General features: G+C 42.1%; 1 protein-coding gene across 8 annotated transcripts in view; it reads right to left on the bottom strand.

Annotated features, from left to right (window-relative positions):
* The window catches only part of SLC25A26 (solute carrier family 25 member 26), a 94,913-nt gene extending 72,139 nt beyond the window's left edge, over positions 1-22,774 (bottom strand). For 3 of the 8 annotated variants that reach the window (XM_064453522.1, XM_064453521.1, XM_064453516.1), the window contains exons 1-4: positions 22,574-22,771; positions 20,465-20,621; positions 18,745-18,854; positions 1,270-1,374 (exon numbers count right to left, since the gene is read on the bottom strand). In XM_064453522.1, the coding sequence (XP_064309592.1) occupies positions 1,270-1,374; positions 18,745-18,854; positions 20,465-20,621; positions 22,574-22,606 (405 nt within the window). In that variant the 5' untranslated portion in view covers positions 22,607-22,771. Of the gene's footprint in view, positions 1-1,269; positions 1,375-18,744; positions 18,855-20,464; positions 20,622-22,573 lie in introns of all 8 variants that reach the window. The other 5 variants (XM_064453520.1, XM_064453523.1, XM_064453517.1 and 2 more) reach the window with 3 other exon arrangements.
* Between the last annotated feature and the right edge of the window lie 1,281 nt (positions 22,775-24,055).

A 24,055-nucleotide genomic window follows, 5' to 3' on the forward strand; every position in this document is an offset into this window, starting at 1 on the left:
CACTGTTCAGAATAATCAGTTATAGAGAAGAAAATATACCTTACAATTAAATTGAAAAGGACAAGAAGGCACAGAAACACATTACTTCAAAATCTACTTGCCCAATATTTTGGTCTAGAAGTATCCAATATCCCATAAATATTTTGAAACTACTACTCTCTGTTTAAATAGCCCATGCAAAATGAACCCATAGGATAACAGCTTCTTATGTCTACCTTAGCCTTGATCCAGAGCTTGTATTGGGACAAATATTTTCTATTTTTAATCAGCTGATAACATTCAAAACAATAAAAATTTTATTTTAATATGTGCATATAAAAATTATGTTTAGTATCTTATAGGACAGTTTATTCCATTGTTTGGCGAGTCTTATGGTTCTCTGGCCAGCCACAAAAAAGGGAAAAAACATATGTTTCAAGAGCACCAGCTTTCAGAGCAGAATGACCAAATCACAGAAAGAACTTCCAGGGAGCCTCTTGTGCAGGGTTATCACAATAGTTTTCATTTACAAGCAAATAAAAATCAAGTGGATCATTTAAAGGTCATATTTATGTCTTCCTCTTCCTGACTTTTACACGTGGAAACACGTATAGTATTTTTCCCCACAGTGTTTTCAGGAGTCACTTTCTGTTATGGAATACAACTTGAAAAACACCCCTTGTGAGACTCTGTAAAAACAGCAGCGAACAGGTTTTTACAGGAAGGAACAGTATAACTACTGAAAAGATGACAAAAGCCTTAGTTTTGAAAAGCTACCAAATGAGCACTCATTTTCAGAGCTCCTAGAGAGCCTCTCCGAAATGGTGCCTTTATAACAACCCCTCCAAAGCTTGCTTCAAAAACTGGAAACCATTCAGCGAACTCTAAATACAGAGACTCTATGTCCTGTTGACCCAGACAAGGACTATTTGTGTAAATACAAGCAGAGCTTTGGAAACCAGAAATCCTTGTTTGGGGTTTTTCTGGGGGGGTTTGGGGTTGTTTTTTGTGGGGTTTTGGGATGGGGCTTTTTTTGTAGGTACCCCACATATAAAGGAGGAAAAAAATAAGAGTTGTTTAGTGTGTGCATGTAAGTGCATGCATATAGGTGAGGTGGGGGTTTGGTTTCCTTAAACATAACATGCCAGTCATTTTTAGCACCAAAAGAATAGATGGGAAAGTGCTGGGTGAGCACAGAACTGAAATAAAGTTGTAGGAATTCTTCTGGACATGTATGGCACTGAGTGGGAAGAATGAAGCAACTTATTTGAAATTTTACTCTAAACTCACCTCATGATACAAGGTGTGGGAGAGAATCCGGAGGGTGCTCGAGGAAGGAGAGACCTGGGCCCTTTGCTTGACAACCTCAGATGGAACCCGAATGAGGCATGCAACCTGCAAAAGAACTGTATGTTCAGAGAGCAGTTCCTTTTGCTGTCTTAATCTTCACATAGCTGACATACTTGGAGATTGTTCCAAGTACAGAAACCTGAGAAATGAGGAAATAATTTTTGTAATTATACAAGTTGAACTTAAAAGCTGTTTACGAGCAGTTTATGTCTTTGCTCTGAGAGCTATGTACTTTCTGAATGCAAAACTGTACTAACGGAAAACGAAAGTGCCCTTGAAATTTTTAACTTCCATACCAGAAGTAGGTTTGGGTGGGGAAAATCACTGACAAAACCAAAATTTGGAAGCCATCCTGTCTTTTGTCAGCCACAGGAATTTTTCACCCCATTTTTACAGATACAGAACTGGAGATTCAGGACTTGAAGAACAACAAACTGCTTTCCAAGGCAGTTCCTTTGTGCCCTCTAGTGACTGACAGCAAGAGACACGCCAGTTAGCTTTAGATGCACACAATATATTCAAGGTTTACCTTGAAATATACACTGCATTTGATTCAAGGTGAAGCATTGGATTGATTCTTTCCTACACAATGAATTTACTAGGCAGGAAAGGCCCCCACTGCTGCATGTAATAATGTGGCTGCTGCCACAGAGCTCCAGCTTTTCTGAAAAATCCAGACCTAGCTTTAAAATGTTCACCTGCCACTACAACTTAAAGCAGGAGTTAAGGTTGCGTGTACAAAATTTTGCACAATGAAATCTCTAGAAAATGCCTGTTTATCAGTACTTAAAAGTTTAAGAAAAGTTTTTCTTCAGTTGGCCCCAGAAATACTTAAAGCAGTGCTGGGACTGGTGGCAGAACACCCGAGACACCACAGGCTCTCACCAGATTTTTAGCCTTCCTTGGTCCCGTCCTCTGCCAGGCTCAGGAACACACTGAGATGAACCCAGTCCCTAGACATAAAGGTGATCACCGAGTACTTCAAGTCAAGAGCAACCTAGGTGAAAGCTGTCCATCCAAAAACGCAAAATCAGCTGCTAACTCAGGAACCCACATGTGCCAAAGAAAGTTTGGGAATCCACTGCCAGATTGTATAGACAGTAGCTTGAGTGGTCTTTTGTGGGTAACACAGTACATGGTTTAAGTTCCATTTTCACAAAGGGACCAAGAAAAAGTCAGTTATCATGTTACATTCCTACAAGTTTACCAGACAACAATACCCAAGTCATTACAAACAGATCTAACTCCATATGCTCTTCAATTCTCAGGGTCAAAAATAACAAGTGACCCCAATCTGTCAAGAAAATAAGAACTGTCAAGTTTTTTGATAGTTCAGCATAAATATTTATAGAACTTCATGCTTCATAACACTCCACGTCTGTATATTAGCTTTTTATTCCTTAAAAATATGGAGGCAGGAGGAAAGCTTTAAGAAGGCTCAGATGAAAACAATCTAGTCAATCAAGACTAGACAAAGAACGCAGCGTGGCTTCCTGACATCTGGGGTGCTGCAGCTTTGGCAGGAGAAGGGTGGCTACAAAGTAATGCTTCCATTTCCCCCGGACTACTTGGGGTGCACTTCATTTCAAATTAACTTTGATGTTTCTCCCATTTGAATTTGTGCTTACAAGGGAATCTGTGGCTGCACAAGAACAAAACCAGTGATTACATTGTGCTGTTACAAAAAGAAATAAAGGCTCCTATCACCCGGGCTGCACTGTCAGATTGGCTCCACAGGGCACTTCTGGTACTAAAAAAGCCACAAGCTGCAACTGCAACATCAGACTGAACGGTGACATTTTCACTGTGCACCTGAACTTACAAGGTGTTACCTTATTTGTTCCTACATGTGTACCTTACTATCAATAACAATCCAAGCAGACTTTTGATGTCAGTCAAACACTGGTCTCTAAAAGAAAGTATGCAAGATTAAGTTCATGTGTGTCTTATTAGCCCACAAGGTTAGAAAAAGTAACAACCTGGGACAGGCAGGTGCAGAAAAATCTCAAGCCTATTATGCTCAGATCTACAGCATCTTTCAGGTAACACTGCCAAAGTTAAAAGAAAACAACACACATCTCCATTTGCTTTCTTAGCTAAATCTGTTCAAGCAGCACCAGTATAACAACACTGCTCCAAGAGAGTTCATACTTAAAATTTTCAGACATTGGAAAGCTATAAGCAAATTGCATGAGCAAGGGCGAGAGGTTTAACTGCGTGGCTGCTCCGCAGTAGCTGTCCACATGTATGGTTTTATGTGCATCAACTACTAGATAAATAGACATGGAAGACAGACAATACATGACCCCACACAGCAGGAGCCCATTCACCTCCCTAATCACCAAGATCCCAGAAAGAAATTGCTTTTTAATCTCTGGGTTGTTCACATAGATATAGTCCGCTGCTTGCCACAGCACAATACACAGCCTGCCAAACTCAGGCCCTTCCTGGTGCATCCTACCCATTTTGGAGCTGACCCTGTGACAAATTAGCTCACTGTCAAATATCTGCATAGCCAGCTGTGGAGAGGGCACGTCAGCAGGCCCTCAGCTACCTCAGCCGACATTAAGACATCAGACAACAGCACCCTGTTAACTGGGGCCATGCTCATTTTTCCAAGAAAGCTCTGGAGCCAGGAGTTATTCCCATCTTTTGATGGGAGCAGAAAGACAGAATCAAGACCCTACAGACCAAGGTCAAGAGAAAAATGGGTGCTGCCCTATAAGCTCCTTCCTTATTTACCAGGTCAGGCAATAAAATTCTCCAGTTTTCAGACTCTCCCCCCCATGTCAATACACATGTATACATACCATAAGGGCAGGAAGACAAAAAAAAAAAAGCTCAAGGATTTTTAGATTTAAGCTCTAACAAAACCAATTTTACAGATACAAGCAAAGCTATTATTAGCTTACAGAGCAGGTATGCAGAAATGACAATATTAGCATCTATTATCTTTCTAGCCTTTTAATACTATAACCACTTGTGAAGAGGAGGGTACTGAATTACAAAATCCTTGCCTTAAATCATTACCAGGTCAAAGGGTGACTCCAGCATTTAGACACAAACCTAAGTGCATTTTTAATTTAGTGACTTGCATTAGCCAGTTAGGGACAACAGCTAAAAATAAGACTATTTTGTTAACATTTCTCTATGTATTGCTAAGACACTATGTCTTCCAATTAAATGAAAGTAATTTTTTCCCTCTGTCAGTTCAGGGAAAAGAGTTTCACCTTTTATGCATCAATGCTGCCATCTCCCGGTTGGATTCAGACTTTCCTGGTTGGTCTGACCAGTGTCTCCACTGATCATGAAGAATGACCGGTGCAATTAGAGCCTCAAAAGTGCCTTAAAGTCAACACAAAGCCTCTTTATATATACCAATTTAAACAGTTTGTTTCAGTATAACTGAAACCTGTTCCTACATGGCTGTAGCTGACAGAAAATAAGATCTGCTGCAAAGAGCACCAGGAACCTGCACAAAGCCTTTTGCATGGGCTCACCTAAGTTTATTGGAAATACCATATCTTAAATGACTAACTTCTGCATAGAGGCCAATGCTACTTAAACCTGGAGCAGCTGTTCAAAATTAGGCAGTACTCATGTAATTCCTCAGCACAAGGCTGCCAAGCATTTTTCTCTAGACAATAACACAGGACACAAAAAAAAAAAAAAACAAAAAAAAAAAACAAAGAGGAGATAGCCTTGCCTACAAGGGGGTTTGGTACAAACAGGTCATCCTTGATGATTCAATAGTCAGGGACCTGCAAAAGCTGGGACATACACAGCTCACTGGTCATCCAGGGAAACCAGCAGCAAGCACAGCCTACTGTGAAAACGGCTGACAAAAACTCCCAAGCGAAAGGAGACTTTTATTTTTATTATTTTGTGGTTATGTTACAAAGAATCTGAGGTAGCTGGTTGGACTAGAAAGAACCCATTGCATTGCCACTGCAGATTCTGGAGTAAGCACCTATCTGCAAACTACCATGATACCACTTCTAGTTCACTAGCAGGTCCTCGCTCCTCTACCCAGTATGTTTTGTTCTTAGGTAAAACCAAACATAAGACACTGACAGCCTATTTGGAAAAGAGAATAACTCCTCCTGGTCTTCAGAGCTATATTATCTAAATATTAACATATCCCATTTAGGTTAACAGCCCTTTGCTTCCATCCTTTTTGCTCCGGGCTAACCATTTTCTACATGACTGGCTTTGTAGGATTCAGTAGAGAATCAAAGATGACTTATGCATTTGTTTTTAGGCACTTACACTACAGTTTGACCACTAACCTTGCAGGCATGATCTGTGCAGGAGATGTATCCAGAAACATTTGAAAGAGGACAGAGCAGGTGTTACTGTTGCTATTACGGGCTTATATTGGGTATTTAAATTGGGTTGAGGCACAGCAGGTTTTTCTCAGAACTGGGGATGCAGCTGGTACAACACTACTCACAGCTTTGTACCTCTAAGGAGAGCAGCTTGAGAAAGCATTACCTTATGCAGCCTGGCATGCACCTTGCACAGCTGATGATCTGACTCAGACTCTTAAAAGCTCCCACAACCATATGGTCTGAGCACTTATCTTTAATAAGAGACAGATATTATCTATGCTCTTAAGGCAGGCTACTGAAGGGCATGGACTAAGACCCCATTCTGTTAAGATGCTGGCACCTGATGTGCTCCTGGCTGACAAGTTGATCTATTCTCTGCACTAATCTGGGACTGTGAGAGGATCAAGACCAAATTTTTTCCACTTAGTAATTAGCCAGGCATTCTGCTACAAGGCAGGAGAAGAGTAGTCTGACAGAGAACTGTTCTGGAATACGTTAGTGGCTGGTGATTTAGGAACCTGTGCTCAGTGACTCCAAGCAAGTCTCTGGCTTGCACATCTAAGCCTGCTTTGAAAACTGGGTACAGAAACGTGGTGTGCTCCAGAAAACTCTTCTGTGTTACAGCCTTAAGGCCTTTAGAACACTGCCTTTCTAAAGGATTTTAATTTTAAATTTTTTGAGCGGGAGGTTAGTTTTAATGACTTTATCTGAGTAGGCTGGGAAGCTTTAATTGATGTTCACCATATAAATATAATTAAATACTTAATACAGAACTAGAGGAACATACCTGGGAAGAGTTACTCATATGTCATTTGCCTAAGTTTATTCCTAATCAAATAAGAATCTAATTTATGATACTATAAAACTTTGTAACCAGAGAGCACAGACTTTAAACTAAACCTCACAATACCTGTGCAAGATAACTACTAACTCATTCAGGAGAAAAAGCGGCTGCACAAAAATTACAACAAAGAGTCTATGATGTATCAAAGAACATATGTTTATGCTGCAGCCAATCTGGCAGCAAAATCCTAATCTCTCACCCCATTGCTGAAGGTCAGAAGGATTGCCTACTCCAATATAATGCAGAAAGAGGATGAAAAACGCAACAACCCTAAAACCCCATTCAAAGAGATGAACCAATAAAGATGTTTTTGGTTGTGTGGGGTGTTTGATTTTGGGGTTTTTTTTAACTGCACTCTGCATTAGCCCTGGCCATGCTCCTGCAGACAAAAGCTACTTTATAGTTCAGGTTTGTTTTGCTGTTGCTTTGTTTTTGTGTGTTGTTTTTTTTAATACTAAAAAAAAAATAATGCTGCTTCCCAGAATAGGTTACTAAATATGACATAATCTCAGCATCTCAATTTCTATGTCAGTGCTCCCTTCTAAGCAGGAAGTTATTATTTTCAATCTGAAATATGAAAAATATCTTTTTCCGTTCCTCAGGTAACTAAATGATTAAAATAATAGGCAATTCTAAAACTAAGAGATGCTAAATTGCACTGTTTTCCTTTGGATGCTGAAAAAGAAGGGGAAATGTCCCTCTTGGTTCAAGTCAGAGGCTCTCAGCAAACCTTGAATTCAGCACTGCAGCTTTCCATGCCTCCCCGAACTCTCTGAGTTTATGGTTAGTTCTTCAGATTTCACTGGGATTCCCCTCTCCAATAGAAAGGGGGGAGGGAGGGAAGAGAACTTTTTTGATGCAATATTATGACATTAGCAAAGTACTTCATCCTCCAAAGAATTGTTTCTAATCTCTGGTTACAGCTCTTGGACTGGGAATGCTAGATAGCGGGGGAAGTGGGGAGCATGAGATATATCTGTAGACAAGATGATTAACTGCCTAACCCTTTCCACCACCAGGAAGATTAATAAAAAAAAAAAAATCAGAGAAACACAAAATACACATTTGTCATTTGGTTTCATATTTTCTTTGAACAGAGAAGCCTAAACTGCTGCAATCAGACCTGTAACAGTTCAAAGACCAATAAACCTTCATCTAAATAACTGCTGCCCTTTTGATCAAGACAGAACAAAAATGTAAGTTTCTATGCTCTGTAATTTGCCACAGATCACAACTCAGGTTGTGAATAAGTCCTTCCACAAGCGCTTGCCAGCAGGCTGTGCTACCTCAGTAAGTTTGCCATTCTTACCCTCAGTAAGTTTGCTGATGACACCAAGCTGGGTGGAAGCGTCGATCTGCTGGAGGGCAGGAAGGCCCTACAGAGGGACCTGGACAGGCTGGATCGATGGGCCGGAGCCAATGGTATGAGATTCAGTAAGGCCAAGTGCCAGGTCCTGCACTTTGGTCACAACAACCCCATTCAATGCTACAGGCTTGGGGAGGAGTGGCTGGAGAGCTGCCTGGAGGAAAAGGACCTGGGGGTGTTGGTCAACAGCCGCCTGAACATGAGCCAGCAGTGTGCCCAGGCGGCCAAGAAGGCCAACAGCATCCTGGCTTGTATCAGCAATACTGTGGCCAGCAGGAGCAGGGAGGTGATCGTGCCCCTGTACTCAGCACTGGTGAGGCCACACCTTGAATATTGTGTTCAGTTTTGGGCCCCTCACTGCAAGAAGAACATCAAGGTGCTGGAGCGTGTCCAGAGAAGGGCAATGAAGTTGGTGAAGGGTCTAGAGAACAAGCCTTATGAGAAGCAGCTGAGGGAGCTGGGGATGTTTAGTCTGGAGAAGAGGAGGCTGAGGGGAGACCTTATCACTCTCTACAACTGCCTGAAAGGAGGCTGTAGCAAGGCAGGGGTTGGTCTCTTCTCCCTAGTAACAAGCAATAGGACAAGAGTAAATGGCCTCAAGCTGCACCAGCGGAAGTTTAGGCTGGATATTAGGAAAAACTTCTTCACCGAAAGGGTTGTCAAACATTGGAACAGGCTGCCCAAGGAGATGAATACCCTGGAGATATTAAAAAGATGGGTAGATGTGGCGCTTGATGATATGGTTTACTGGTAGACTTGGCAGTGATAGGTTAGCAGTTGGACTCAATGATCTTAAGGGTCTTTTCCAACCTTAACGGTTCTGATTCTACCTGCTAAAGCACAACTGAAGAGAAGAATTGAAGCATTAACACCAATTTTAACGAGGAAATTGTCTCCAGAGATGACAGGAATTGCCCATTATAGGTACTGTCCACTGTCAGTTTCTGCTTTAAGTGCCAGCTCCAGAGAAAAAGTGTTCATCTTCAAAACAAAACCACAGAATATGCTATCTTATTTTCCCCTCCCACACTCAAGCACAGCACAGATGGGGCCTTCCAACATAGTTAAATTCAGTCCTGTGCAAAGCTGCTGGGGTCATGAACAGGTGACTCCACTCCTAATTTAAACCCCACAGAGAGTACAAGTTTTGACTAACAGGCTCTGGATGGGAAAGTTTAGACAATGCCAAGCTTTGTCCCATCTTTTCCTCTGACTATCACAATAGGGCCTTCATTAGTTTAACTGCAGCTCTCATGTATGCTGGCAGGAAACATTTCTTCAAAGAGCAATCTCACCCAGCAAGATCCCTCAGATCTCAGCACTTCCCAGAGCTTAAAAACATATTATTTCAGAGACAAGGCCATTCACAGGGACCAAATGTCACAAGCATTTGGAAAAACGGAGCTTCTGCACAATAGTTTTCAACTTCCTCCAAGTTTCCACCTCAGATGACTCCACCTGGAGTCTGCAGAGCTGTTTTGCAGAGTGTTATTTCATCCTGTCATTGGCAAACCTAAGTCAGCTCCTTATTATTGCTTTCCAGAGCTCCCTTCTTCCTGCTCATCTGCACCACTATACACTTCTCCCTTCACAATGGCTGTCTTGGCTGAGCCTTTCCACCCCAGCTGCCTGACATCCTCATCTGCCTCCTTGTCCATCACTTCAGCCGTCTCAACATGGGCTTCTGCCCCTCTCTCAGATTTCCTTCCCCACACGTGGCTCTTCAATTGCCCAGCTACATGCCCTGCAACTCTTGCTGTGGGGTCCCTGCCTACCTCTCCATCAGCCATATCAGGTACACCTTGGAAAACCTTTTTGTCCTCAAACAGTGGAAATCTGTGCTGAGCTCTCTTCACAGCAACGAGAAACTGTTATCCCCATTACACAGATATAAAAGAACATGGAAAGTCTGTGATGCTGACAAAGCCTACACTGAACACTTCCTTTACAGAAGTACTTCTCACTGAAGATGTTTTGAAAGTTTGTGCGCTTTGCATAATTAAATTGGTCTTTCAGAGTTTCATCAGCTCAGTACAGTTTTGTTTGCTTTTTAAAACTAAACCTAAAACTTACCATAAGTGGCATGCTGTTATACACATCTCTTGTACTCCAGCACAGGCTAAGTGTCCCACAGATTTTGAAGTTCCTCAGTACAGTTACAAGCAGTTGGTTTAAATTTGAGTGGCAGAAATCAGACAGCTGAATAGCTCTAAAAAATCCCAGTTGATGCTTGAATCATAGATTACTACCACATTTAAACAAAGAAAGCCTTAAAGCTGATGAAGAGTAGACCCTTAATTTAACCTATAGAATTGTACGCACGATCCAATCCACCCCAGCAACTCTTCTGCTACTGAGAATCTGGTAAACTTATTTTAAAAGGCGCAAGAAACTAATCACATCCACCAGCCAAACTGTTCTTTCAGCAAAATTAGCATGGTGCATCCCATCCAACATAAAACTGTTTCCAAGGAGCCAAGTGGGGTCAGGCTGTGTTACAGGAGGACAAATATTAATGAGATTCCAGGCAAGTGAACACAGGCAATATTTTTTGAAAACACATTAAGTCTCCTGTTGAAAGACGACTAGTATTTTACTATTTGCTCATTCTCTTGGGGCTACATTGGCCCAGAACACGGAAATTTCAACTACGTTGTATTTTATCAAGTCTTTTCCTTTAATTGATCCCTTACTCTTTCCTACAGCCTTTTCACTTAAAGAATTACAGGCTTGTCCACATATGGAGCTATTCAGAAATCGTTATTCCTGACAGGCCCTGTGTCGAACCCTACTTTGGAATAAAATCACCTTAAACTATCTCAGACATTTCCAAGCTGACTCTAGCAGAATATGTTGCAAGCCAGGAAATCCATCAGAAAACACTTAAATTATTTATTTCTCACTTATATTCTTTAACCCAAATTAGCTTTCCTCTATAGACACTCTGAGCTACAAATATTTCTAAATCAGCTGAGTATCAGCCCTAGGATTGAAAGAAGAGATGAAACCACCAAGCTTCTACTCTATACTGCAAAGTAGCATGTCCTCTAAAACCTGAATTAAGTAGATAACACAAAGCAATCTAGGAAGGTCAGCTGATGAAGAAATAGTAAAACATACAGTTAACATGGAGCATACAAGAGAAGATCAGCATGGCTGGCTGGCTAGGTGTTTGACAGTTCTTAATTCACTGTTTCAGCCTTTAATTGTATGATGAATTTGTTGGCAGCATTTGTGGATTCATGCCTCCATTCATCTTTATTTACAAGCAATTTCCAGCTGCAGCTCTAATTTGGGTTTCCATCCACTAAATATGCTCCTTCTCTACTAGCTCTTAATGGCAGCAGTCTCACCTTCACAACTGTCTTCGAATTACTGCTCAGCTACGCTCCTGCATAAGAATTTGGCAAAAATCCTGCAGCATCTGTATTGCAGACCTGACCTCACCTAGATTAATTTTTGAATATTTCAAAATAAACCCTGATTAATTCAAAAGACCACCTACGTTGCTGCACTCCCCACCACTGCTCATCTTGCCAGGGTCAGCACATTCCCCACCTTGATACTTATATGCATCCAGATATGCACAGCACAGGAGAGAGTCACACCCAAAATGACAGACACCGATCAATGAAAATAGCAAAAAATCTTAAGTACTGTGGAAGAGATCCCATCAAACTTTGACTGCTGTCAGACTTTGGATACTACTTTAAATACTATGGTCTACCAGCCCGTACTACACTGGTTGAGAGGAGACAGGATGCAAAGCAAAAAATGCTGCTTTTTGTTTTTAACCAGTCTTGTCCATTTCTGTCAGTTCTCAGAAAAGGGATAGTTAAAAATTCAAAGCCATTAGCCCAAAGTCTAGACACAATAAGTGCTAAATCACCTCTTTGTTCCAGCAGGCAATTGTTGATTTAGAAGCAAGTCTCCCTAGAGCATCCAACTTGCGTGTTGAACTTAAAAGCCACATCTTCCAACATGCAAGTTCTGGAGTTTCAAATAGCTAAAATCTTAACTCCGTGTCTGATGTGAGCGGCTGTTTCATCTTTGTTAGATTGGACTCCTGCAAACTGATCTTCTAGGGCTTACGATGCTGCAACGCCTTGACCAATTATCCAGCTGGAGATTCTTTCATGACATTACTCTGTGGACTTGTCTGACTCATGCTTCTGCCTTTTCCCCAGAATGGGCATTAACAGCAACTTTTTATCTCTGACCTAGCCAGTTACTCTCACAGAATTCATACCAATACACTTTTGGAGACTCGTGTTCTTCTATTAAACTAGTTAACTGTTTCAAACAGATACTGCCAGGGCAGAGGGAAGAAGGGGCTGATTCATGGTCAGAGACACACACACCATGATGTTGTCTATCATTTCTAAAATGCCTTTTTTTCCCCCCTAGGAAAAAAAAACCAAGCCTAAAGTAATATAAAACATGCATTTTCCTTCCTTGTTTCAATTAAAAGCACACTCAAAACGTCATTCTACAGAATTGTGATTTGTAAACTCTGAACTTGCTTGCATTTGGGCTTGCTTCTTCTAAGAAACAAGTTAGGACTAGTAGAGAAAGCTGTCTGAATTCCCCAGAAAGATAATTCCTGCATTATGAAGCTTTTCTGTTTGACACATCCCAACAGCAGATAAAAAAGTTCCCAAGTTATTACTAGTGAGAGTCAGATGTTAATCACAGATGAACCACACACTTTGCTCTTATCACAGAAGTATCTTAAGTGGCAACACACTGGAATACACAAGTGAGCTTGGAATTTCACCTTGAAATACTTGTCCTCACCTTGCCCTGTGGAGACACATGAGGTGACAATGTCACACCACCCGCTACTTATTTAAGCCAAGATGAGGCAGTGAAATGAACATCCGACTGTACTTCCATGTTTTAGCTGTTGCCCTCTTGAGCATGTTTCCCCTGCTACCTGTCATACTTCATATAAGCTAAACCAAGTCAGCCATTCTCATCCCCTCTTCCCAGTGAAGTGACAAGCTTTTCAAAGGGTCAATTCAAATTGATTCAACATCCCTCCTTTCTCAAATTCTGGAAAAAAGTTAAGGGAGAGGCAATGCCAAAATACTTCTTGCTGAGAACAGCCAAGCCTATCACCTTCAAAGGGAGCAGTTTCTTCCTAACCATTCAGAGCTGTCTCAGAAGAACACAGCTGAGGTTTCCATCTTTTCTTACGAGGTTCATGCTCCACCAAAGCCTAGTAGGTAGCCTCAGTTTTAGCATTCTTGCAGCCAGGCCAGAAACATCTTTCTAGACCCATAAGCTTGTCCAGCGTTTATACAACTCAAGGGACCACAGTGCAGACACACTGAAGCAGGATGAAAACATGCCAGATGAAGAACCTAAAGTATCATGGCTACATCAGCTTAAAAATTTAGCAGGACAAATGAATGCAGGCACAGCGTCACTAATATAACTAGGCAGCTTTCAGGATCCGAGTCACTCTCTGGTGCCACGGCATACTCTGTGGACACACCACTTCATTGCGAGTAACCTGGGATCTTGCAGCCTTGGGGATGCATTGCACAGTGTCAACACATCTCCAGTGCTGTAATCCTACAGTACTCTGCAAACTTACACAAGGACAAAAGCAGCTCAATAACTTTAGCTGGTAATCTACCTTCCAGAGCATAGCCATTACCGCTAGCTGCAAAAAGAACAGGACATCTACCTCCCATCCTGGCCCTCAGTCCTCCCCCACACTTTCTCTCACAAGCAAGCTGAAAGTCAGGTAGCTTGCCTTCCTACAGGGCAGGGGGTGGGGGGGGGACCACAACAAAAATGGCCAATCAAAAATAAAATAAAAAGTTAGAAAGATAAGAGTGAACCTTATATTTTCAAGCAACAGCCCAAAACTTTCACTAAGTATCTTGCAAAGCTCAGATCGTAACCATAACAATATCTAAATATTAGATGGAAAAGGCTGTTGTCAGCTAGCTTCTCTAGAATGCGATCCAAACGACTTTATTCTCACCTCCACAGAAAAGCCAGCAGGATGTAAAATTAACTGTACTGAAGCCAACCACTTTGGCACTCTTGAAGGAAACCTCATCGGTCAAACTGGGACAATCTTAAACTTGTCCCATAAACCATGTTTGTTGGAGGCTGGTGGGGGAGGCCCAGAAGGGGGCTCCTCTTTATCAAAGTTTCTTGTAATTAATAGTATACACTGTCATATTAAACTGACATAAATTCTGTACAAATCAATCTGGAGTTATACAGTTAAATCTGGATCTGCAAGATGCACCTGGTTACTATTTAAAATGAGGACTAGAAGGTTAAAAATCCTGCTCCTTCTCAGAGTTACTTATACTGCCTTAGAATATTAAAAGTAAAATTTTAGAACACATCTGGTTTTCCTTTCCACTCCCAATGATATCATGTTTTCCAAGCACATTTGGCAGCTCACTGTAAAGATACAGGCAGACTAAACATACAGGGCAATGCAGAGTCAAGATGAAAAATTCCAAAGCCCTGGATGCAGTAAGTGTGTTTCCTATCTCCAAATTTCAGTTACACAAGTGGTATAATAAGGGTTTTCATGCCCTTGGTAACTCACATATTCTTCAACCTTCTTCCTCAATGAGATGATATACCATATAACTGCTCTCTAGAATTTTGGCTGAGTCTTTGAAAGTAATTTTTCATGTATTATGGGATATTCAGAGTTCCTATACAGCAAGATTCAGTTACAGGGGAAAAAATTATGTTTAACAGGGTCAAATTTTATATGTACTTTTCCTTTTCTCACTCTGGGAGATAACACAACCCACCACACACCAACCCAAACCACAAAAAAAAAAAACCAAAAAACAAACCCACACCCACTCTACAGCCACTGTCTTTTTACTGCTTGCTTTCATGCCTCCTAGCCTGAAACTGGGAAATTGGACCAAAAGAGTTTCAGGGGACTGTGTTTCCCATGAATTTACACAGGCTGTAAACAACAGGGAAGAGTGGCTGTTATAAGAACTAAGGGCTCTCATTTGACCAATTTCTCCCATATATTATAACATACCTTGATGTAATCTTTGCATTTTTTCCTCTTTACCTATTTTATTATTTTTACTGGGTCACATTTGAAACACAGATTAGTCAGCATTAACATACCTTTAAGCTTAGCATATACTCACATTCTATTAATGCACAAGAAGGTAGCCAGCTCATTTGTGCTCACCAGTGAAAGAGTGGCAAACCTAGAAATCCAACATCAGTTTCTTGCTCTAAATCTTAATCTCTCTGTTTTGTAAAAATACAGTTCAGAAACGCGAAGAGATGCCTTGGGAATCCTAACATGACAGGTTTTGGCTTATTATTTTACATTTAAAAGCAATTTATATTATAGTAATTATTAAAGTGTACAAATGAGGAAAAGTACGTATTAAGAAAATACTGACAAAATAATAGTCCCAGTGGTTATGCCCTGATTAAAACTTAACAACCAATCAATAAAACTATAATTATAACTTTCACCCTGATGCATTTTGGAATAGTTTATATATTTCTATTGATTGGCTAAGACTTTATATAAAACAAATGTGAGAAGGTCTTGCTTTGTGCTATTTTTATTACAGGTTTATTGTAGCAAATCTCTAAATCCCTATCTCAATTATTTTACAGCTTAGTTCTCCCATCACACCAAGAGGAGAAGAAAAGCTAGCAAAAAGCAAAATCTTATTAGCTGAAAAATGGCTGTTACAACATCCCAGTTTCCACACCATAAAATCAGATTGCCATGTCAATGGCTATCACTATATATTTCTCTGGCCTTAGAGTAGTAAGAGCCAAGCACGAGACAGCCCTGAGCAACTCATTTAACTATGCTGCGTCTCCATTTGTCAGACTGAAGATGAAAGCAATAAGTGCCTGGGTTGTAAGGGTCATGAAACTACAGACCACCTTGGAAAATAAAGGCAATGGGTTCTGTAACCATGCAAGGAGTCATATGTAGCCAACTGTTCTTTGGCTGCTGATGATTAAATTACCCAGTTACAGTTTTCTCACAGAATCCTCAGAGGCAGAGAAAGTATACTATAAATAACCCACTTGCAAAAGAGACCTTTGCTTTCAGTGGATTTTATCACAGAGCACTGGCACCTCTTCAGGAGCCCAATCGCCATTTCGCTTGATTCTGAAACAGCACTTGAGAAGCTTAAAACACCTTTGGGGTCTGCTGTTCCATGAGATATCAGGCAAACAAGGAATTCAAGGGCTATGTATTGCCTTAGTGGTAAAGAAACTCTTGCTGATTTCTAACAGCCTTTATGGAATTTCCATGGAAATAAGTTCTGTGCATTGCCTTAAGTTAGAAGGCATAACCTGACAGCACAGGCTCTAACCAAGATCAAAAACAATCCACCTGAGACAGCAACACGAATATTCCACCCAGCCCTAAATCTATCTATCACCTATCTACTCCTGCCTATAACCACTACCAGAGTGGTTAGTAGGTGCTGCATTCACCTATCTGCATGTGCTTGGTATGTTAAATTAAGTTCCTTAGCTAAGTCCCATTCAATCTAATCAGTATCATTTCCACAGCAGAATAAAGATTACTTGGGAATCACATCTGAACCCACAGAGAGCAGGGAAAGCTGACGTGCTTCCCATGGCAAGTAGCTAGGTTATGCTGCTACAATAGCGAGGCACCTGGTGCTAGAGCTAAAAATCACATAGATCCATCTGCACTCCTCATAGTTTGGGACCAACCTACAAGTAAGCTAAGCCACCATGGGGTCTATGAATATGCAGCTACTTGTAATAGAGAGAAATAAGCTAGTGTCAGAAAGGATTAAAAAAACTCAGTTAATAAAAGCAGAATAAGGAACCACAGGCACAATACATTTTTCTGCCCCACATCACAGGCTAAATTTAAGCTGCAAAAGAGCCAGAAAAGCTAGTTTCATACCGGCCATTGCCCTCCCTCAAACTTGTGGAGACACAGCAATTCGCACCCCATTTCCTCACTGCAGTGCCAGGAAACAGCCAGTGTGACAAAAGCAGGGGAAAGGAGGTGGACAGCGCTGGTGGGAACAGCAAAGGACTGTTTACAGCTGAACACCCAGCCCCTAACACAGCCAAGGCACCGCACCAACTCTGCGGTCAAAAACAAGGGGAGCATCTGGGGAAAGAAGGATTTTGCTGAACCTGGAAAACATTTGACTCCACTAACCCAAAGCAACCTTGCTCTTTTTGTGTGCAGATAACCTCAGAAACATGTTTTTTTTAAAAAAAAAATATTTAATGCTTCTAGGATAAATCATTTTCAGTATTTACCTATATACAAGTTTGTGTCTGGATCAGACAGGAATGGTCATCATTTGATCACATCGAGAAGCATTCTCTTCCAACACTTCCTACTGTCTATTCGCACAGGAAGTTTCTGTTATGGAGTGTCACGTACTAGCTCTTGCCAGAACTAAACTTTCAACTCTGTGGATCTACAGGTTGTCCAGTCTTCCTGGCATTGCATGTTGGCAATGAAATTAATTTTATGATCTTAAACTGGAATATAAAGTTACTTCCAAATAGAGCCTTGACATTTCCTGAAAAATTTTCCTTCTCTCAAAAAAAAGATAAATATTTCTACGGAGTGGTCAATATAAGCTGGGAAACATCCTAGATATACCAGATTGCAAAGTCACAAGGGCAAGAAGTAGTTTGTAATTTAAATTCAATAGGTTAATGCTATTTCATTTGTAACTTACAATATAAAACAAGAACACACCCACACATACAGTTTCTACAAAACCCACATTGTTAGCAAGGCAAAGGCAACCTAGGCATCAAAACAAGAGAGGCTTCTCTTGTGACCTTCCTTAAAGCCTTCCTCTAAAGCGTTTAACGGAATTTGGTCCCAATTATTCTGGTTACTGAATAAAGCTAGGCAAAGCAAGCCATTACTCTATAGAGTACTCTAAAGAACCTGCTATAAACAAAGCAATGTATTTAATGGATAAGAAACACAACTTTTCCAAAAAGTAGGGGGAAAGAGTTTTCAGAAAGCTTGCATACAGAAATTATTTTCACTATTCATGTGTATCTTTATCCTACAATACCCAACCAATACACTAAAGGACTACAGCTGTCAGAGAGACCATGTGAAAAGCCGTCACCAAAATCTACAGATGTCCATCCCAAGGGAAAAGGCTCCATGACACATGTCACTCCCTTTGACACTTCCCACTGAGACAGGCTCCATCAGGAAAGCATGGCACATCGTGTGGTAAGCAAAGTTACACAGCCGACAGTTTCCCTATCCTGTCACATCACTTTGTACATCCACTAGGAGAGGCTTTTTAATACAATAAACTACTTTGGTAAATGGTGTTGGCTGAATGTGAATGCACAGAGAGGAGAAGAGGGAGATTATTAATTAATTAATACTGGTTCTTACGCATCAAGTGGATGGGTTTCAGATGATGGCACCCACCTACTTTACATATAACATCCTTGTCTTATGACTATTTTTAAAATAAAAATCCTTTTCTGACTATCCCACATGAAGCTGAAAGGCTGTAAAAGCCTTTCTTGAACACTGACACACAACCACTACAATGTGAACGTGTATGCATGCTTTGGAACAGTCCATGATTCCGCTATCTACTGACTTTGCAAGATCAGCCATTAGGCCTACTAAGAATTGTTACTAACTCATTTATTTGCTTTGAAACAATCCTTCTAAGTGCCAACACGTCATTAAAAAATAAGCAATATTTTTGTAGGAACTGTCACAAGTACAAAGATGGTCAACGCTCAAAAAAGTAAGATACAACACCAAACCTTAGTTTTTATAACTGAATGGTTTCCTCTCTTCCCACAGATACACAATATATGAACTTCTTTCTTACCACTTCCCCAAGGGAGGCAGCCACCATGTGTGTTGCCGGAGTCAAGTACGATGTAGAGCCATGGTGCAGCACAGATTTCACATTCTCATAGGTGATAAAAAATGCAGCAGCTGAAATTCAAGAATACATCCAGTTATTTAACTCTTCCTCCATCACAGAACTCGCACAAAAACATTTAGAGGTGGATTTTGTCACCTAATATTCTGCAAATGTAGTTGAAATAGGATATTATTGCCCCAAAACAGTACAACAGTATCGGCACAATCTGTGGGATAATTCCTTCAGAAGTTGATGCTCCTGGCTATCACTGTCAAACCTCCCATTAATATCAAAGGTGTCAGGACTGAAGGCCATATTTGGTATCAAGATAGGGAAAGATGTGTTAATTAGTCACAAATGTCCAGTAGATTTTGAAAAAATGGTTTCTTCATAGATAGGAAGAGAAGTCGTTTGGTTGAATTGGATGGACGGTCTTTATTTTTTGGAGGGGAAAACTAAAACCCAGAACACCCAATTCAGTTGATTAATTGAAGAAAAAAAAATTATCAAAGTACTTGATACAAGTCTGCTACCCTGTTTACCCATGCACAAAACTGCTTTAGCAGCAGTTATTAATAACTTCTTCCTAGCTATTATCAGTTTAATTTTTTTTTTTTACGGAGCTAAAGTGCAAAACTTCCAAGCTTCTGAAGGACTTTTAAAAGTCCTGTCCAGTGAATAAGAAACATACAAAATTAAACTAAGCGTAGCAACTTGAGCTGTGTTTATTCAGTGGAAGTCAACTACAAAGGCACTTGCACCTTAAGGGTTACTCCTTCTCCCAAAGATAATTTCAGTTCGCAGTCGTATGTTGGAAAGATAAAACCACAGTTCAGATTTTGAAGATGTAAATCCTGAAAAAACTGACATGTCTTGCGGGGGAACAGATTTTAATTGTAAAGAAGGGCTATGTGAATTGCCTTCTGCTAATCAAAAGATGCTTATCACCTCAAAAGGAGATAACAGAACAGACAAGATAAAGAACTGAATTTTTTTATATCATCTTATGAAGGACATCAAACATCTGAAGGTGTCAGTGGATTTGTCAGCAAAGTTCTCCTAACATATACTACTGACAGCATAGCTTGCTGGTTTTTTATCCCTCCCTACAAAGACAAAATGGATAAAGGCATTAGAAATTTTAGATACTTTTTCTCTGCAGGCACTACAAGCTTTATTTTTTTAAAGCTTCCATTTCAAAAGTATTCCTGATTTATTCTCATCTTAAGTGTTGTAGTTGTTTCCAGGGAGAAAAAGACAGGCATAGCATTCCCAGGGCAATTAGCTCAAAGACCTCCAGTGCTCAGGCACTTTGAATTTTGACTCATTTCCAATGCTGTGAAACAGTGGATCATGCCAAAAGTGTCCAGGGCAAGCAAGACCCATGCCCTCTTTGGCACCTGGAGATGCTGTAGGGTGCCCTTATAAGTAAGGACAGGCTTATAAGACATATCCAGGAACACCTCCAGGAAGTAAGGGTTGCTTTTCAGAGTAAACACGTAGCAGACGATTCCAGGCTTGCTCAAAGAATTTGCTCAATACTGTACAATACTAGAAACACAGCTGGACATGGACCCACAGAATCCAGTCACCTGCAGGAGAGGAAGCCACAGGCATGAACATCCTACACTACCTAAGTTCCCACTTAAAGAAGACAAAGCATAAACTAAAGAAAATTTACCATTTGGAAAGGATCCTATAGCAGCAGAAGGAACACCAGCATAGATGCCACGAAAACCACCAGCCTTCCTGAATCCTTGAGGACTCTGCAGTCTTGTTTTTACAGTATCCAGGGGAAAAAGGATCAAGTCAACACAGACACCAGCAACTCCACCAGCCTTCAAGACAAAACCATGGAGTAGTGTTTTAATATTACTCGGGCTGAAGCTCTGGTGCTTATGTGAGTAACTGAGGCATGCTTAAACCAAAGCTGACTGTATCCTTTCTGAGGTCACATTAGAAACTGATAGTCTTACACAGACCTCAAAAGCTTCTATAGCTATAACAAGGACGCTTCAACAAAAGAAAGTAATGGATATTACACCTCTTTTTAAGATATTTTTAAAACAGTGTTGGTGTTTTGAATGGTACAAGCAAAGCAATGCAACACTTAGCCACTACACATAAAAGCAAGCCAGTGAATGGCACTTATCAAGATATCACAGCACAGAATGACCAGCACCTCTAGGAAGTTGTGTGATAAGATCAGGGAAAGACAGAAGCAATTCTGCTTCCCCTGTAAGCATCTCTAGAAAGCACTTTCACATTTTTCTAGCAAACTACTCCTTTTAAAGTGTTACACCACACACACCCCCATTTCCTTTGTTGAACAAAGCCTGAAGTAAAACTGCTTTATTGTCTTTTGCTGACAAAAGCCTATAGGGGAAAAAACAATATTAAAGATGCTTTCAAAGTCAAATGGAAAAGGGGGCAGTTTTCATCCAAAACAATTCTTAAAACCAAACGCTAAAAAAAATAGTTTCAACTAAAGCTCAATCTTTTTCCCCATTGTCTGCGTTTCTAAATTACTTTTTTTAAAAAAAAGTTTCCCCAGGACATGACTGATCTGTAGAAAAGAATTACTTGTCAAAAACAAGAGAAGAGACCAAAATAAACAGAAATCTTATTTCAAAAGAAGAAATAAAAACCCCAATATTTATTATTAATCCATTATGGGATATTATTTAGATGGACTATTATGCAGAACAGAAAACAAAATTTTAAGTCTTCCTCAGATACAACAGCACACAAGAAACAGCTGCACAAATTTTTAACTCTGAGAACAAATCACCTGTGTTACTCTGATACTTTTTTCTTTCAGGGCCAACAGAGGCTTCAGAGAGGTGTTCACTATCTACTACTGAAGTTTTAATCAATAAGTTAATTACTCCTTTAATCTAGTTGGCTATTTTGCATGCACTGAACTTTCTTTACTCTTTTTCATCAAAATCCTTATCTGCTCAAAATAACATTGATCAGATTTAATCAGATTTAATCTACCCATCTGTTAAAACATGAATCAAAAGTTACTAATTGCTTCTTTAGTTTTCAAAGTTCTGTATCTTAAATGTCATTTAAATTCATGAAGCAGCTAATAGAGCACCTGCCAGAGGGTGACAATACCTGTGTGCTTATGCCATCTGCAGAAAACAGTAATGATTTTTAGATAAGACGACAACTAAAACATATTTTCTCCCCCACTTTTCAGTAGCAGTAGCATTATCAGAAGTTGAACAGCTGGAAAACCTTTACCAGGAGTTGGACATACCCGTTAAACCTAACTCCAGCAAAACAATTAAACAAAACCAGGCCCTAATTCTAATGCATTGAACCATGACCTTGGGGATGGCAGCCGGCTGCCCCTGGAGCATACAGAGCAGGGAGCCAAGCGCTAGCCCAGGGCAGCGTGCCCGTGCTTTTCCACCCAGAACCGAGTGCTGGATGCTTCCAAAGCGGTCCCTAGCTACGGAGACTGGGAGCGTAAGCGGGAGCACGCGACGCCGCTGGGAATACACGTTGGAAAGTAGCTCCTAGGGCGGGAAACGCAGCGCAAAACATACGGTCGTGGCACTCGCACCTGGCAGCGACGGCCAGGCCCGGGGAAAGCCGGAGGCCGCCGGGCTGCCGCGAGGGTCCCGACCCTGACACCCCCTGCCCGTGGGCGGCTGCTGAAGCCAAGAGGGGAGGAACCGAGGCCCCTCGGCGCGGCGCCGGCCTCGGGCCTGCGGGGCCAGAGGCCGAGGCCACCGCGTCGCCTTGGCAACGGGCAGATCCGGGCCCGCGCACTCACCGCCAAGGCCGCCCAGGACTCTCGCGGCTCCATGCGGGGGTGGCGATAGGAGGTGGCTACACGGCAGGGCACAGACCGGCGCTCCCGACCACCGGACGGGACGGGACTAAACCGCCGGCTCCAGCCGTACCCCCGACGTGCACATGGGCGCAGCCATGTTGCTGCCCCTGACCCGCGGTCAGGCGGGAGCGCGGCGTCACTGCGCCTGCGCGCAGCCACCGCACATGCGCAGGGTGGGCAGTGACACCACCGCCGGCAACCCGTCCGCTCCCTCTGCCCTCAGCGCGGGGAGCGGGGAGGGGGCGGTGGGGTCCGGGCCTCGCACTGAAGTGATAGCGCTGGCAGGGCGGAAACATCCATCGAGTATCACTAAGCGTTAATTAGTTATTAGTTCGTGGTGATTTGCTGTGCATTAGCAGCCGCGCCGCTCCCAAAAAGGGGTGAGAGGCAGATCTGCTGCCCCAGCTCCTGAGGCCCGGCTGGGCCCAGGCGGCCCTGAGGTGCTGGTGCCTCCCAGCTGCGGCTGGGAGCTGCTTGGAGAGCAAACCTGAGTCCCCTGGGGGGAAAAAAAAAAAAGGCATTTTGAGGGAAAACCTTGGGGTCGCTTGGGGTTTTACCTCAGTTCACCTCAGCAGCGCACACACCTGTGCGTGGTGCTGCGGACGCCATCCTGGCTTCTGGGCCATTCCTGCAAGCAGCAGGTCAGAGCAATTCGCAGAGAAATTAGTAAATAAATAAACAAACTGGGGAGATACAGATTTGATGGGTGGACTGTTTGGTGGGTAAGGAATTAGCTGGATGGTCACATCCAGAGGGTAGTGGTCAATGGCCAGTGTCAGAAGTCCAGATGGAGGCTGGTGACGAGTGATGTCCCCCGTGGGTCTGTACTGGGACCAGTACTGTTTAATAGCTTCATCAATGACTTGGGGTTCATGTCTACCCTCAGCAAGTTTGCAGATGACACCAAGCTGAGCGGTGCAGTTTACACGCCAGAAGGACGAAATGTCATCCAAAGAGACCTAGACAAGCTGGAGAGGTGGGCCCATGAGTACCTCATGGGGTTCAACAAGGCCAAGTGCGAGGTCCTGCACCTGGGTCGGGGCAGCCCCAGATATCAATACAGGCTGGGCGATGAAGGGACCGAGAGCAGCCCTGCGGAGAAGGAGTTGGGGGTACTGGAGAACAAAAAGCTGGACTTGAGCCAAGAATGTGCACTCAGCCCACAGGGCCAACCATATCCTGGGCTGCATCAAAAGCAGCGTGGCCAGCAGGGCAAGAGAGGGGATTCTGCCCCTCTGCTCTGGTGAGGCCCCCCCTGCAGTGCTGTGTCCGTCTCTGAGGTCCTTGACACAGGAAGGACATGGACCAATTCGAGTGCGTCCAGAGGAGGCCACAAAAATGACCCGAGGGCTGGAGCAGCTCTCCTATGAGTACAGGCTGAGAGAGTTGGGGTTGTTCAGCCTGGAGAAGAGAAGGCTGCGG

This window comes from Phalacrocorax carbo, chromosome 6, assembly GCF_963921805.1.
Source record: "Phalacrocorax carbo chromosome 6, bPhaCar2.1, whole genome shotgun sequence".
Taxonomy (NCBI): Eukaryota; Metazoa; Chordata; class Aves; order Suliformes; family Phalacrocoracidae; genus Phalacrocorax; species Phalacrocorax carbo.